This window comes from Microtus pennsylvanicus, chromosome 9, assembly GCF_037038515.1.
Source record: "Microtus pennsylvanicus isolate mMicPen1 chromosome 9, mMicPen1.hap1, whole genome shotgun sequence".
Taxonomy (NCBI): domain Eukaryota; kingdom Metazoa; phylum Chordata; class Mammalia; order Rodentia; family Cricetidae; genus Microtus; species Microtus pennsylvanicus.
Window position 1 is genome coordinate 60,252,999 of NC_134587.1, and position 16,970 is coordinate 60,269,968.

Here is a 16,970-nt window from a genome sequence, read left to right on the forward strand (position 1 = left end):
CTCAGAGCCCCCTGACCCTGCAGGGTGTCTTCTCCCTGAGTCTCTGTCAAGGCTTCAGTGAAAGGGGGTTGCTAAACGGACCCCATAGGTCTGCATGTCACTGTAAATAAAGGACAGGAGGCCTGCTGGGGACCTTGCTTTGGTGGCATACCTGTGCTACCTGGGGAGAACAAGAGGCATCCGGTAAACCTTAGACCTAGATGCAAGTGCCGAGCCCAGCCTTAAGCCCAGTTAAGATCACAGGTTTTGATGTGGCTGTTCGAACAAACACTGCAACTGACATCAGAGAAAACCCCTCCCAGCCATCACCTCAGGGAGCTTGCAGACAGAAATGCTTTTCATTCCTCATTTAACCAACTCCCCTCTTCTCCCCCTGTTGTCTTCCCCGTGTTGATCCCTCAGAGTGTGAGGTTGAAGTGCCCATGTCTGGCCAGTGTGGGCCGTTTGTTTACCTGTGTATGTGTTTCTGTTGCCTGTTAACTAAAGGTTCTCCCACGTTAGATCACAAATCAGCTTTTACTGTATTTGACCCTGAAGACTTGCTAAAATTCATTCCACCGTTTTAAGGATTTAAGATTTTCTGTAGCTAACTGTTGTCTTTTATTTTAATCAAACAGTGCCTGCAGCTACCAGCCCATAAGCATGGTGACAGTGGTTGTCTGAGTCTTAGTTGACTCAGACACCATTTCCTTGTAAGTCAGCCTTTCAGAAGCTTCCCGCCATCTCTTGGCGGCTCTTAAATGCTCAGGTCCCAGCACGCAGCTTTCTTTTTCACTTTCAAACCACATCTTGCCACTCACGCACCATTCATCTGCTGGTCGCTGGCGTGGAAGGTTGAGGAAGGAGTGTATACACGCTGGAAGCTGGTGTGAGCTCAGGTGATGAGAAGCAAGCCAGAGCCCAGACCCTGATCTGTGCCAGCACGTGGCATCCTCCTCAGCCCACGCTGTCTCTGAGTCTCAGAGGAATGATAGACATTCTCCAGAGCACTGGGGAAGGACTCGGGTGGCTCTCGGTTTTAGGAATGAGGCAGGGTGCTCACTTCCCAGGCCCCCAGAGACCGTGCAGTGTCTCCTGCAGGCCATGCTAGCTGACATGTGTAGTGACATCTCTGCTGCCTGTCACGGAAGCTCAGGAGTCCTGTGTTCCCTTGCCTGCATTCCTCAGACAGTCCTTTTGATCTCATTAGGTTCTGTGTGGGCTGAAAAGATGCAATGTCCTCACAGTAATGGACAGTTCTCACGTGTCCATTAGCCATTGTTAAAGTGTTCATTAGAACCAGAAATGAGACTAGACAGCAAGTGTTACAGGGATTCACCTAAGCCTCCTACTGGCCTGCCACTGAGAAGGGCATTGGTGGCCACCTTCACTGCACACAGACTTACAGGCAGAGATTCAGCATGTATGATGCATGTCTTGACACAAAATTCCCAAAGGAGGCTGGCAGGGTGGACCCAAGCCAGTGCTAGTCAGGACAGCCGACACTAATTGTTAGAACGTGTATTCAGAGTCAGGCATGGTGGGGGCGTGTCAGACTGAGAAGATAAGAGACCAGTCAGACACCCTATGACACACGTTCAAGGTAGACACTGACACCTCTCTGTGAGGTGGGAATGGCAGAACTGGAATAATCAAGGGCACTGCACAGGTTGGGGAGGTCAAGGAAGGGATTTGGTTTCCTGTCAGGCCCACCACCCTTGCCCTCCACCCTGGTGTTTGGGAACGTGAGAACATTAGGTTTGCAGATCTCAAGTGCTGGAGTGCAGTCTGGTTTAGTGATCATGGTGCTCCTCATGGATCCAGGATGCATCTCTCAGGTTCTTCTGTTTAGAAGTTTATTCTGTTAGTGGCTGTTAAAGACCTTTCTAGAAAGATCTTCAGTGCTCCAGGGGACATTTATAGGTCACACATAGTGTAAGAACTACAGAATTATGAGTAATTTCTTAAAATTTGTTTGTGGATCATTTTTTTTCACTGACATCAAAAGCCATAAGTATTTCATTCTTCTGATGCTGGGGAGGCAATAATGACCAGACTCTCGCTGACCCCCGGGATGTTCTTAGCCTGGTATTCAAGCTGGAATGTGACAGTAGTTAGGACACACCAGAGGATAGCTGAGACGGTCGTGAGCTGTGGCAAGTGAGCCCAGCATACAGCTGACAGAATGGCTGTGGAGTTGATCCAGAGGGGTGCAGAGGTGGCATGACCATGACCTTAAAAAACAAGAGCCTTGTCTCTTACGGAATACTGCTGCATATAAAAATTAAATTGGCTTGGGTTTAAAGGCTTTAGTGACCAGAACTCTCTTTATGAGAGTGCTCATCCTCAGGACAGAGGAAGAATCAAGGAGACAGGACTGAAGAGACACCAGGTAGATAGGAACTACTGGCTGAGGGTGTTCCTTCAGGGCCAAGACTGTCAACCAGGCCACAGATGGAGGCATATTGTTGAGGTCCGTGTCAGTCAGACACACAGTAAAGGTGCTAATCACTCAGACCATCCAAAGCTATCAGTGGAGGTATGATTATTAAGGTGTGAGCCAGTCAGACCATCTGTGTTGGTTTATTTTGGAGCTGTCAATCAATTTGACATCAACAGAGGTGTGCTTTTTAGGTTCTGAGGAAGTCAGAAGCAGGAACCTTAGGAGCATATGTAAAGGTGACATCCGGCCGAGGGGCCGGTGTCCCCACCCCGTAGATCCTTAGAGGATCTAGTTCAGAAGGTACTAAGTAACTTGGTAGGTGGCCAGAAGTCTCCCACTGGAAACAAACAAGGGAATGAAGGTTATACAGAAACGGCTCTGTGGCCATCTGTCCATCCCAGTGAGCGGGCACTCACTGACCAGGAGCCATGGGCACAGTATTGATTGTGTGTCCTATAGGACTTGGCCTGGTGTCCCACCACGGCCCCCCAGGTCTGCCATAATCCACCAAATCCGGGGAAATCTGGCAGTGGGGAGCATATGTTCCTCCTGGAACAGGTGTGGGAAGAGCAAGCTGTGAGTTTCCTTTGGCTTGGTGTGTGGTGCTGCTGGGGTCTGCATGTCCCATACCCGTGCCATGCTGTCATTCTGTGCCAGCTGATGGCACAGAAGAGCGGAGATGGAGGCAGTGGGGCTCCCTTCTGCCAAACAGCCTCTGCAGGGGCAAAGCCTCCCCTGCTCTCACTGCAGGTTGCCATTTGGTCAACACCTATAGCTTTCCATTGAACAAATCACAACTGCTCACTCTCCACCATCTTTTTGGGCGGCTGCCAGCCTACTGCCCCTGAGTTGAAAAACATTCCTGCCCTAGAGTTAAAGCCCGTGGCAGAGTGCTGTGACACTCTTGTGTCAGTCACACGATGCATTGGCACTGAAAGCCAACCCCATGGTTCTTGTCCTGCATATCTTACAGCACCTCTGGTTCCTCCCTGCCAGTTACAGCAGTGCCCACTCTGGTGTCACCAAGTGGCCCCCGGCTAGAAGCCCCCCACATGCAGGTCTGACGGTTTTTATCGGTACTCTTTCCAAGCCCAGGAAGGAAGGTGTTTCCTAGTAGGTTGAAGAACAGGGCACAGGTCTCTAAGCCCAGGAAGGAAGGTGTTTCTCTAGTAGGATGAAGAGCAGGGCATAGGTCTCTAAGCCCAGGAAGGAAGGCATTTCTCTAGAACTCTCCACTGACTCCCAGAACTCCTGCAGGCCATAAATTTTCACAAAACTCTAGCTTAGAGTATGATTGCTTCTTTTATTGAAAACAGCATAGACAAAAGTGCTGGCCTCCCAGCCTTTTGATTCTTTGTGAAATAAACTTGAGGGACCTTCTGGGAACATTGTCTGAGAGGCCCAGTTCATAGACCCCCACAGTGTCCACCTCGTGTGTTGTGCAGGGAACCGTTCTCGCGGATGGCTTCTGCAAACCAGCTTTCCCGAGAGAAAGGGATCGCAGCCACTGCCCTCACACGCGTCTGTCTGTAGTTGAGAAATGTGACACATGTCTGTCCCTCCCACCGTCCTGCTTGCCTTCCAGCTAGAAGGAGGGCAGCCCACACCTGCTGGTCTTCCCTCCTCGTTGATGAGTTGTTAGCAGCCATGGCTGTGACCAGGGGTCTGACTGTTGGAGGAGCAGCCTTTGTCCAGTGTGTGCCACCTGCCCGCCTCCTTCTTGTCCTGAGGTCTTCTCTTCACGGAGAAGCCTTCCCTGATGCTGTCACTTCTGTGTTCTGGTGTCTCCTCTGGCTGTCTCCTGCAGTGTTCTAGCAGCTGTGCCCCTCAGCTGCGGGCATCTCCGTCACCAGCAGCAGGTTCCCTGAGTTTGCCCTTGAGACACAAGACCAGACCTAGGCAATAAAGTGGACAATGCTTCTATCTAGAAAGCCCCATGTGTATTGACTGCAGCCATGAGGTTTCTCCCTGCTGAATCTGAGACCTTAGGACCCCACACAGTGATGTGCTAGTGCCCAGCAGGGCCAGTGTCGGGGCCAGCAGGACACTAACTCAAGTCATTCCTGAGCCAGGCTTGGCCATTGTGCTGGCCTAGGGCCACCTGAGCTCTTGCCTTTTCTAGCTCAGGAAACTGTAGTGCCCATCTCTTGAGACTAAGAGGTGCAGAGGCCATGGGTCATGCTCTCTAGCGTCCGTGTTCGGGATGAGGGAGGAGAGGTGAATGGCACCAGGCACTCACTTGGACTCTTGTCTCCACAGATGTTTGGGAACTGGACCTTCGGGACACTGGTGTTCACCGTTATGGTGATCACTGTCACACTGAAGGTGAGTCAGTGGTGTGGTCACACTCGGGCCATGCTATGCTAGCCTGCTTGCAGCTCTCCCTGAGCTCATGGAATCCTAGGTCCATACTGATGCTAGGTGTCCAGGCCATCTTCTTCAGCTCATATACAGGACCCAGCAAATGCACACTGCCTCATACATGAACTTCCAGAATTGCCCGAAAGGAAATGAAGAGCTGAGTGTTTACAAAAGGATAGAAATTTTTTTATGTATATGGATGCTTTGTCTGCATGTGTGTCGGTGTGCCACATGGGTGCGTAGTGCCCTTGACTAAAGTTAACAGACGGTTGTGAACTGCCATGTGGGTGCTGGGAATCGAACTCAGGTCCTCTGGAAAATCAAGTCAGATTCTAAGAAGAACTTAATTATGAAAGTCTCTGAACCCATCACATTGGGTCTTTAAAAGTATGCAAACAAACTCCTCAAACCATCTTCTTAGGCAGCAGAATGTCATCATGGAAGATGCTTCTCTCTCTCTCTCTCTCTCTCTCTCTCTCTCTCTCTCTCTCTCTCTCACACACACACACACACACACACACACACACAAAACCAGAGGTCCCAGGTGACTTGGGACAACCTGGCCATCCCAGCAGTTTCCTCCTGTGGAAGCATGGGTTTGGGTTGCTGTGGTTTTCCTTGTAAGCTTTTGTAGGCATTCTGCCATCGCGTTTCAGTTTTGCCTCGTTTTTTCGTGATTTTCTGGCCCTCCTTTCTCCATGCCCTGGCGATGGCGCTGTTGACACCTCCTTCTCCTGCAGCTTGCGCTGGACACGCATTACTGGACTTGGATAAATCACTTTGTCATCTGGGGGTCACTGCTCTTCTACATCGTCTTCTCCCTGCTCTGGGGAGGGATTATCTGGTAAGAATCCTTAAACCCCACCCCCCACCTCTGTCAAAAAGGGCCCAAGAGGTTCTGCACAGCCTAAGGCCTCCTACACTTGAGCAAAAGTTCCTGTTGGGACTTCTGTGTCCCCAGTGTCACAGTGTGTTCTGGGCGCTCTAGCAGGCAAGTGGTTCATAGTGACCTGGGTAAACGGTTGATCCCGGAGTCTGGAAGACACAGAACATGGCAACAGCATACATAGTTTGCTCAGCACCCAGTGAAGGTCGCATGCTGTGTCATGATGCAGTTGTGGCAATGGGGCACCAGTTCCTTGTAGCCTCATCTCAAAATGCCATTCATAGAGACTTACTTGTGTTCCTTGGGGACACAGACACATGTGGGGCAGGGTATGTGGCCCATTTTGCTGTGAAACCCTGACTGAAGGACATAGTATCCCCTTGAGCTGATTTAGCACCATGGCCTAAAGCCCTGGAGAGGGCAAGCTCTGTGACCTGAGTGCCCAGGCTAGAGAGTAGTGGGAGGGGCAGCCACACAGAGTACGGCTTGTCTACATCAGTCCTCGCCTGGGTACGCTGACCTTGCCCCAACCCTGGCCAGAGCAAGGTTTCTTCATTCTGCATCATAGCCCTGAGGAGGAACAACTTTAGGAAGACCATCCTAGCCCTCTGCCTGACACTCAGCCAGGGGACCTTTGTGAGGGCTCCCAGAGCCCTGCAGAGGCAGGAACAGCTTTGGGTGTTCTCTAGCCCTCTTGCCCTAAAGCAGAGAGCCAGAACTGAAGTCCTAGGAGGCCCTAAGTCTGTGGGGAGGGGAGGCTACAGTGGGGGCCTGGGACCTAGGGCCTGTACATCTCAGGACTGCTGCACCCTCTTTTCTGAGATGTTGGTATAAGCAATGGGGACCTTCCTAGCAGCCCCGGCACCCCGTCCCTGAGCGTATTTACCCCTCTCCATTCCATTCTGATCGCCACCTTGTGTCTAATGCAGTCTGTGTAGCCTTGAAGGTGGGGCTTTACTCTTTCCCTGGGCTGTACGTGGTGCCAGGAGATGGAAGGTGATTCCTAGGTCTTGGGAGGAAGCAGGGAGCATGGAGCCAAATAAGCCATCGTCAGCATACCAGGAGCTACCCCTGTTCCTCTGTCTTCTTGGGAGGGAGGCAGGTGTTCAAAGTATTTGGTGGCCTCTGGGCCTGCTGGTCAACGGTCCAGCTGCCCGTGGGGATGCCACTGCTGGTGTGAAGGACGCCCAGACGCTGACCTGCAGCATCCCCGTTTCCTGTGGGAAGCCAGTCTGCAGTTCCTTCCTCCCGATGCACAGGACTGAGAGCACCGAGAGTGGCGAGTTTGGGACCGGCATCCTTCCTGGCCAGCAGCATCTCACCAGCGTCCTCTCTCTCCTCCCAGGCCATTCCTCAGTTATCAGCGGATGTACTACGTGTTCCTACACATGCTGTCCAGCGGGCCTGCCTGGCTGGGCATCACACTGCTTGTCACTGTCAGCCTCCTCCCTGATGTCCTCAAGAAGGTCCTGTGCAGGCAGCTGTGGCCCACGGCGACGGAGAGGACTCAGGTATGGAGGTTGCCTAGCCTGGCCAGCCACTTTCCTCTCCCTGTCTTGTGATTGGGAAGTTACTGAGAGATGGTGCAAAAGGTCTGGGCATCATAAAACTGAGCAGCCCACACCTTTCTAGTTAATTCTGCAATGGCATATGTGTTAAGTGTTATATGAGATAAAATTCTAGGTGAAAAATGTTTAATTTTTTAGGCCTGAACAACCAACTGAAAAGTAAAAGAAATGAGAACAAAAATTAATAGAAAAAAATTATTTTCTGTAAATCCACAAAAAATGTAATTAATTGTTACTTCAATCATTGAATTATACAATGGGCTGTTGCCCCGTGATATGGCACCTACTTAGCATGTTACAGAGCCTAATTGTTCATTCCCTAACTCTGGAGGGAAAAAAAAACAGATTGTTATGTCAGTTTTAAGGATGTTGGATTTGATTTTGGCTCAGTCAGCTTTACAAAAGGAAGGAATTATGGGGACACTGCTTCCCCCTCCCAAACTGGCCAGCAGGCTAATGCCCAGCAGGACCCTGCCACCAGGGTGTCTGGGGGTTCACCAAGACACAGTTTCAATTTCACCCATGAAAGTCCTAATCTCTGGATGAGGCAGGGCTGTGGGGTCTGCATGTTCAGCAACCTCTCCGTAACTGTTCGCAGCCTGACAACACAGGGCTGTGTGCGCAGAGGGACAGAGCTGCACATTTCCTGCAGGAGAGAGCCAGTCCCTCAGTACCTGGCTGTGCCTGCCACCCACGTGTGGAACCAGCGTAGAGCCAGCTGGCCTTGTTTGGGGTGGGAAGCAGATACCCCTACCAGGGGACTGGTGAGCTCCACCCACCAACCCCACCTTCTTGGTCATCCTTCTCGGGACTCGGTGCCGCTGGTTCTTCCCTGCTTTATGCCTCCTGCCACAGTTATATAATCTGCTGTTAGAGCTCTTACCCATGCCTCTGTTCATGGGCGTGGACCTGTTCACCCTGTGCTGCTAGGAGCAGTCCCAAGGTAGTGCCTCGCAACACAGTGATGCCAGGCAGTGCTAACTCTAGGGCTGGGGACCCCTCAGCTCACAGAGTGAGAGACAACAGGAAGGGTTACCCACCTGCCACTGAGACCCACCACCACCACCTTATTCCTGACCCTCCACCCCAACCTGCCCCCCCCCACACACACACAGAGCAGTTAGTCCTGGAGCTGTCGGTGCTCAGCTGCTCTGGTTTCCGTGGGAATGGCATTCATTGTTCCTAGCCTGCAGTCCAGCCTGTAGGAACTGGAAGGCTGTCCAGTGACTGTTTTCCACACAAGCCTGAAGTCTTTGCTCTTCACAAGTACAGCTCCAAGGCTGACATGTGTTCTCCTGACATCATCAGTGTTGCAGTAGACACGACACAGTGGTTGCATGGTCATAAAGATTCTCTGTACCCAGGGATACATGGACACTGTGTTCACAGTACCAGGACACTGGATGAGTGTGTTTTTTAGGATGCCTTACGCACAGAGGTGCTCTGTTCATGACAACGCCCCCTGTATAAGGACAGAATGAACACGCATGCACTCCTCATGACCACTCCCTGTGCGTGGGGATGTGGGAGCACACATTCAAGGCAGTGTCTTGACACTTGGGACATGGGGCTACATGGTCATGGCAGCATGTGTGAGCCCAGAAAGAGGCGCAGCTCAGGCCGTCTCCTGGGTTTCCTGGCTACAGCATAGATGTGGTCTCAAAAGCACATTCTGCCTGAGGCCCACATGTTGATGGACTGTCAGGTGTTTGACTTGATGCATTTGAGCAAAGAGTTCGGCTCTGCAGGGTAGCAAGGGCACCTCCCTACAGGACTCCTGAGATTTGACTTCTACTGTGGAACTCTGCTTTGCGAGAATCTTCTGGAATGGCCTTAGAATGAGGAGCTTTCCCATCCCCTCCATCAGCGGTGAAGGCCATTGCTGTGTTGAGATTTGAAGCCTATAGGAAGTGTTTTACTATAAACTGTCCCCAGTTGCAACACAGGAGGCATAGAGCTAGGAGGAGGCAGGTGTGGACCAGGGTAGGGAGGAGTGGGCCAATGGGGTCCTGGCCTGGCAGCGCCCAGACACTAGGGCAGTGGTGTTACTGTGAGCTAGGATGTTTGCCTGTAACCAACTTACCTCTTGTCTCTCTCTCCTGCCTTCCTGGCCCTCCACTGCTTTGCCTAAATAACCACTACTTGTTCAAACATTCTGCGTGCGTGGGCTCCGGACTGCGGCCTGCAGGCCAGGAACAAGTGCCTTTCTGTTGAGCAACCCACCGTCTTTATGCTTTCCCAGACCGCCAGTGGTCTGAGTTTCTGACCAACAGGTGACCATCTCTGCCTTCTTGCATGCTGGGGTGATGGCCACAGGACCAGGTGGGAAGAGCTTAGCGTTGAGGCCACCCAGTGTGCTCCCTGATACTGTCACTCATCACAGTTACTTCGTCAGGTGACCCGGCGACAGTGCCCCACCCGCAAGGGGTGCACTAGTCATGGGCTTTGTCTTCCTTCAGCAGAGGCTCACAGCACCTAGGGCATCCACAGCCTTCACCATTGCTTGACGCTAGTGGCTCAGCCCCTAAAGCACCTGGCAGGCAGGCCACACACACAGTCCAGCTTGAGCAAGGTGACCTTAGCATGGCCCTGTTCTCCCAACAAACCCACCTCTGGGGTCCCACTCTTTAGTGTGGAAACTGAGGCCGGCCAGGAAGAGTACATTGTGAGGTGGAGTCACACTCCCCCTGGCCTCTACTTACCAGATTCCTGTTCTACTTTTCAAAACAAAAACCCTTTGATGTGCTGCTTTTAATGACCACCGTGGCAGCACAGATCTTCTCCCCAGGGCCTTTTCCCTAGGTGGCTGCTGTAGCCAGTACCTGCTCCTCACAGCCAAGAAGTCAGAAGCAGACAACATCATCACATAGTGCTGTGACAGTGTGGCTGAATTTCCCTGTACCCAGATACGACAGCTGCATGTGCTTCATCGGTGAGGCTTGGAGGATTACCTGCATGGGGTTCCTGCCTCACCGGGGCTTATGCCTAAGAGACGCCCAAAGCAGAAAAAAAGCAGTTAACATCTATATACCTTAAACACCATATTTAACAAGATGAGACATTTTGAAACAATGGCAACCAAAAATGTTTCTAACTTCATGTTATAAGATCCCTTAGACTAAATTACATCATTCCAGCTGCTGTTTACACTCTTGAAAACATTTTGGAGGGGACTTTTAGGAAAACTAAAATGTCAGAAGGACTTTGTAAAACATTACATATGCCAACTCAGGCCGCAAACCCTGTTCCCTGTTGACGAAGCTTCCTAAGCATTGAGTTTCTTGGACCTGTGCAAAAGTAGACTCCAGCCGCTGGAGAGGTGGCACTGTGGTCCTGTCTGCCCCCAGGCATCATAGCAGACCACGCAGGCCCTGCCACCGTACCTCAGGCACAGCAGCACGGTCGTTCCACAGCTCTCAGTGGGCCTGATTTGACTTCAGACATCCGGGGTTCACTTTTATCCTGTTCCTGGTACAAGGCAAGCGTGACGGACACTGGGCATGTTATATATCAAGCTTGTATATATAACATTGTGCGTGTCTTCGCACCAGTCTCTGCGTCCACACACTTGCAGCCTGCCTGCCCACCCATCCCTGTGCCTATGTGGGCAACAGCGCCATCCTCTGGCTCCTTCTCCTACTGGACACTTGCCAGTTCCACCTGCTCCTCCGCCATCCGGCCTTCTCCTCCTTCAACTCTGAAAGCTCCCTCATTCCTCGGCCCTGCGAAGCTGGTGAATGAGGACTGGGAAGTGCTTAAAAGCTGCACCACGCCAGGCCAGGAGCCAGCAGCCTTCAGGACATGGCCTGTGAATGTCCTGTCTGCCAGGCAGGTTGTGCGGAAACCACTGTTCACATACCAGTGGCTGCAGAGGAGGCGGCACACAGGTGCCCATGGCTGGATGGAGAGCTTTGCAATTCTGGACGCAACCTCTGCTGGGAGCAGGAACTTGTTAGGACCTTGCAACTGGTGGCCCTCTCCCATGGTGCTGCAACTTGCCCTTTAACCTTGCCATTCTTCCTTGGGTGCAGACTTCTTCGAATGAACCTATTCAGAGCCATCTGTTCCCCTAGAGGAAACTTTGTACACCTTTGTGGACAGGCAGCCCCTGGAGCCAGCTCTGGCCACCTTGATGGCATCATGACTGATATGTGATATGACCCTGCAAGCAGAGCTCATGGTCTGCCATGGTTGAGAGCATGGGGATGGCCTAAGTCAGTGTAAATGTGGCCTTGAATCTGCAGTAGCCAGGGCACAGGTCCTGGCCTCCTACGCTGGCCTCCTTGCAGGCAGCAGCTCAGTGTCTTTCCTCGCCCTTGCAGAAGAGCACCCGACTCAAAGCATCGGCCGATGCCACTTCGAGCAGCGACAGGCCCCTGCTGAAGGAGTTCTTACCGCAGCCAAGACGTGTCTAGCCCATCGCTGGGTAACGGTATGGCTGCCTGCTGGGCACTGGGCCGGTGTGCTGTGGTTCTCAGACTGTCTGCTCCTCCTCCAAAGTTTTGCTGTGTTGTCCCTTCCACCCTCCTTTTTTTAAAAAAATAAGAGTGATTTATTCTGAAAACAAACTACCATTTTTGCACACACACACACAGACACACACAGGTAAGTGGCACACTTGACAGTGAGCTAAGCACATAGGGAAAAAGTTATACACATGTGTGTATGCACATGCAAGTGACACGTGACCAATATGCCATGTCCACTGTTGCCTGACAAGCAAGCTCCTGTCCTTGTGATAGATACAGCTTCACTTAAAGGCTCCTTGGGATAATCCTGCCTTGAATTGGAAGTAAGGTTTCACACGGCTGCCCTGGGCAAAGCCCAGTCAGTGTCCAGCTGAGACTGTTAGCTGAGCACACAGCTGTAGTCATAGTGCTCACCTGAAGGTAGTGTGATCCGGGGATTGCCGCCCCAGAGAGAGATCTGCACTGCGCAGCCTCTCGCCCCGCCCTCCTGGCTGCCCTGCCCGCTGCTCTCTGTGCATGCTGTGGCTTTCCATAGAGGCAGCACCGGCCACTGCTGTCTGGTAACTGTCGGCCAAGGGCATGATAGCTTGTTGTTGTCAGCATGACACTGACCCCAGTGCCTGTCAGGCTAGGACATACTAACCTGCACAGGTGAGTCCTGTCTTCCTGGGGTGATGGCTAGCACCCTAGTTCAGGAATCTCTGGGGACTTTGATAACCACACATGCCTGTGGTCACAGGGAAGAGGCTCAATGAGTTTAGCACTTATCCAGCTGCCCTCCTAGGTTGTCCCTGGCATGTGGGATGGCCCTTCTGTTGGCATCCCAGACCTGAATGCAAATTGCCTCCAGGCACAATTCGTATGAGATGGCCCCTCATCTGCCCCTTGGGGTGACCTAGTGGTCTGAGGTAGGCTGGTGAGGCTGAAGCCACATGGGCAGCTAGGGCTTCCTCAGAGGTTCTGGGACTCATGATGGGTCTTCTGTTCTTTTGGCAGAACATACAACTTCGGGACAGCGTTTCAGAATTCACCCCTTTGGCCTCTTTGCAGAGCTGGGGTGCTCGGGGCACCAGACCTGTGGCTGCCCAGTGCAGCTCCCGCTCTGGGAGAGTAGTGTGCTCAAAGTGGGAGAGCGAAGAGTACACTGTGCTCCCTCCCCACCCAGGCCTTTCCCACAACACGAGGTATGGGTGCTGTGGGTCCAGCCTGGAAACGCCCACTTGATGGACAGACGGCCTTCTATCCCAGCCTCTGAGAGCTGTGTCCTTGGATGCCTGTGTGTGTCTGCACCTACCCCACCCCTCATTCTCAAGAAGGTGGGGGTGGGATCACAGGTCGCCCACTCAGGCACAGTACACTGCAGTCTGGACTGAGACAGGCATCATTGTCCTAGGCCTGGTGACCGTACAGACAGTTGGGCTGTGGAGAAGGACATGATGCTTGGCTTCACCTTAAGCGTTGCAGCTATGAAGCTGGCCTTGCCAGGCCCGAGTATCCACCTTCTGCTGTTGTCATCCTTTGCTGCACTGGAGGAGAAGACCCTGTCCTTTTCTGCAGCCTTGTACATCCCGCACACGGGCTTGGCTCGTGCTGCATCCTGGTGTTCTGACCGCGTGTTTCCTGTGTAAACCACCCACACTTCCCATGTGGAAGTGGCCGTATCAGACACTAAGTGGTCTGCGTCTCCCGGACCCGTGGCCTTGCTGTGCTCACAGTCCCTGTCCCCTCACGAGCCATTTCCCTGGATCATGTCTGAGTCTGTTTGATGAGGAGATGCTGACCCTGCACATTGGAGCTTTGGAAGGTGTCAGAGTCTCCTTCCTGCTGCCGGCTGCCTGTGGAAGATGACATTTATGTATATGGATAAGTCACACTGTTAAAATCAGGTCTCTCAGGAGTGTCACGATATCCACTACATCCCAGAACGATGTTAGTTTACCTTATTGGAAAACATTTGTTTCGGGGTGCTGGGAAAGGTGGAAGTTTGGGGCACCCAGGCAGGTATTTATCTCACTCAGAGGTGAGTCCCATACCCAAAGCTGTCTGGGCCAGTGTGGACTCACCCATTCTAGTCTGCTCAGCCTGCCTCCCACTGGTGCCACACAGATCCCATCCAGGGCTTTCCCTGGCGTGGACAGGCCGTAGGAAGGCCACTGTACTGTGAATCCCTGCTGCTTCCTGCACTGGAGTTTCTGTTTCTAGTAGAGCATCCGACAGATCTGTAACAGGCCTAACAGAGGGAAGATGTTGCAGAAAGTGCCAGCCCGAACTTGGGAGAAAGCCATCCCCATCCCCGTGGAATCGTGTGGTGGACCTGGGGCCATAGTGAGGGTCACAGTCACTGGAGAGCCTGCAACCTGGGAAGCACAAATTTTGTTACACAATTATACAAGGTTTCCCTCCAAACAGTGTGCTTGAGCTGGGGGACCAGCCAACAGTCGGAGCAGTTATTGGACCTGGCAGCTGGAGGGCCGGGTGAACATAAACACCACACCAAAGATGGGGGGATGGCCTCGAGCTGTGAACAGACAGAAGAACGCACAGCTCCACTCAGGGCTGTCCCTGGCTTCATACACCCTCACGCCCGTTCACCCTCCTGCCTCGCCATGTGTCAGCCCAGGATTGGAGCCCCAGTCCACACTAGCCCTTAAGTAGTGGTGTGTGCATTTTTACAGCCCTTTTTAAGAACCCGAAACAGGTACCAGTATAATACCTGTGGGGAGGGGCAGGTTCTCTGTATGTTTAGTTAACAAATTATTTGTAATGTATTTTTTTAGGGATCTTAAAATTGCCTTTGCACTGAAGTATTTTCATAGCTGTTTCTATGTCTGTTCTTCATTTGTTGGTGTATCTTCTGATTTTTAAGTATGTTTTTAAAGCTTTCACTTTTTAAGTTTAGGAGTTTTGGGCCACTTTAAATGCTGGTGAGTGTTCCTGCTGAATGTCTCCATGTCTCCGTGTCTGATGGGTGAGCCTCCTGGTTCTCCTCCGTGCCTCTCTGTTCCATGGTGTTCCTGGAGAATGACCTGTTGAAGGCATGCCGAGGGTGTAACCATTGTCTCTTCTTGGTTTGTCACCATCCTTTGCATTTTCTGTTTTTTTATTTCCATCCTTCAGCCTTAAACACAGAATATTCTTCCTGCAGGCTCTACATTCTGCAACCCAGTCTAGGTGTGAGGACACTCTCTCACACCCTACCCCCTATAGCCTAAGTTTACATAGGAACACCCCAGGCTTTGTGCACACTCCAATGTTTTTTAAAATTGTGCTTAGGAAATTACCACGTGAAGGTGCCTAAGAGTTTGAAACAGATGAGGGCACAGGTGAAATGCAGAAACGAGACCGAATGTGAGTGCAGAAGATGTTCCTCCCCACCTCACAGCGGCTGCTTCTTACTTTCCTTAAAGCCAGTAGTAACTTTAACTCAAGTGAGGCATCTTCTTAATTGCGTTACACATGTAACGTATGTTGGCCAGAATTCATGGTTCTGTTACCTACAAGCAGTTCATCTCATGTATGTACCAGGAGCCCTGGCTTCATATGTGTTCTCTTACTTTCCCACATACTTCCTGGCCATTTACAAGCTAGTATAAACATGTATACATATGTGCGCACACACACAAACACACATGTGCATTTTCCTTCCAGCCTCCATTCTGGTAGCTCTGTGCAGAGATTTTGCCCTCTGCAACCATCAGGCTCCTTACATTTACACACACACACACACACACACACACACACACACCTAGGAAGGGTGCTTGGGCTGTGGGTGACAGCAGTGCTGGACTGACCTGAGGACCTCCCTCTGCTCCCTCAGCCCAGCCAGCAGGATCCAGGCTAACCAGCGCAAAGCCGCATGCCACCCTGAGTGCGGGTGTCTACCCCTCGCCATTATGCTAGCTAGGAAAACATGACCCTCAATCCCAGCGATCCATTCCTGAGTATAAGCAGACCAAAGGCCCTGCCCAGGGAGCTCCTGGATGGGAGGAGGCTCTGAAGGCTGATCTGGCAGAGTGGGGGATGACACCGCCAGGACTGGAACCATGGGGTGACTTTGAGTGTCTCTCCTGAGAGCATTTCCTCTGGTGGTCTGGAGAAAGCTCCAGTCTGGGCCTCTGAACTCAAGCTCAAGGTCTGTCTGCACTGACTGGTACTGGACTCAGCCAACCACATTTATTTCATCTTAATGTAATTCATCGGCAATGCCACAGAACAGCAGGCCCTTGTGTTCTACATTTCTTTTTGGAAATTTCCCACATACGACTGTAAAAACAGGAAAAACAGTCCCTTGGCGAATGCAATCCTTTGTGTGAAGAGCTAGAAGTCGGGTGAATAGACAGAGCGGTTCTGATGCTGTTGTCTGAACAAAGCTTTAACGAAGAGGTGTGTGTTGGAAGTGTTACGAAAGTGTGCTTCTAATTTTGCAGAAAAATGTCTATCAATTTATATAGCTTTATTTTTTACCTTATCAAGAGATACAGAATTTTAATATGAATATATTGTCTTAAATCATGTTTGTCTGCATTACCACTTAAAATGTCCATCTACAATGTAATGTATGAATAAGAGAGAATCAAAGAGTATTTAACATGAATGGTTATCTGTAGCTGTCATCATCATAAGTACCGGGATTTATTTTAAATTATCAAATATAGTAAATACATTAAACATGTCATTCTCCAACACTAATGTTTAACTGGTAGCCCAATAACCTGCTTTGAAAAATTAAATTGTGAATTAAACCAGATCAGATGTCTCATGAGGTTTATTTTGTGTGCTGCTGTGGACTGTTCCAGTGATTTCTGTGGGCAGTCCTGATACACTGGGTCTTCCCGTAGGAGACTTCGTTCCAGTGACTGAAAAGATGCACGTCTCTGTTTTCTTACAAATCTATGTAGTATGCAGTTGCTCACACACTTTCTACTAACAGAAACCATGGTTCAAAGCACACATGTCTGTTGGGCAGGAGGCCACACTGTATGGGTATTGTGAGAAACAGAATCTCTTAGCTTTACTGAAGAGGGGGCAGGGTACTGGCATGACCGATACTCCACCTCCATCCTTGAGCATATGGGGGCTGTAAAGCTACACTATGACCACCGTGGTCCAAGGCCTGAGGGAACATGTTGAATATACCTAGAACAAGAAACATCACCAGAACCCCCAGTGTCATAAGTCTTCATCACCAGCCCTCCTGTGTACCCCAAAGCTAGTCTTGTACCCCACCTCTAAAACACCTCCCCTTTCCTTTTTCTTCTGTAAAA

At 51.1% G+C, this 16,970-nt stretch overlaps 1 protein-coding gene across 6 annotated transcripts in view; it reads left to right on the forward strand.

The window, feature by feature from the left end:
- The window catches only part of Atp11a (ATPase phospholipid transporting 11A), a 107,729-nt gene extending 91,276 nt beyond the window's left edge, over positions 1–16,453 (forward strand). For 2 of the 6 annotated variants that reach the window (XM_075986174.1, XM_075986176.1), the window contains 5 exons: positions 4,682–4,747; positions 5,524–5,627; positions 7,015–7,180; positions 9,426–9,510; positions 12,703–16,453. In XM_075986174.1, coding sequence (XP_075842289.1) covers positions 4,682–4,747; positions 5,524–5,627; positions 7,015–7,180; positions 9,426–9,503 — 414 coding nt within the window. In that variant the 3' untranslated portion in view covers positions 9,504–9,510; positions 12,703–16,453. Of the gene's footprint in view, positions 1–4,681; positions 4,748–5,523; positions 5,628–7,014; positions 7,181–9,425; positions 9,511–11,559; positions 11,670–12,702 lie in introns of all 6 variants that reach the window. The other 4 variants (XM_075986173.1, XM_075986175.1, XM_075986171.1 and 1 more) reach the window with 2 other exon arrangements.
- Positions 16,454–16,970: the final 517 nt, after the last annotated feature.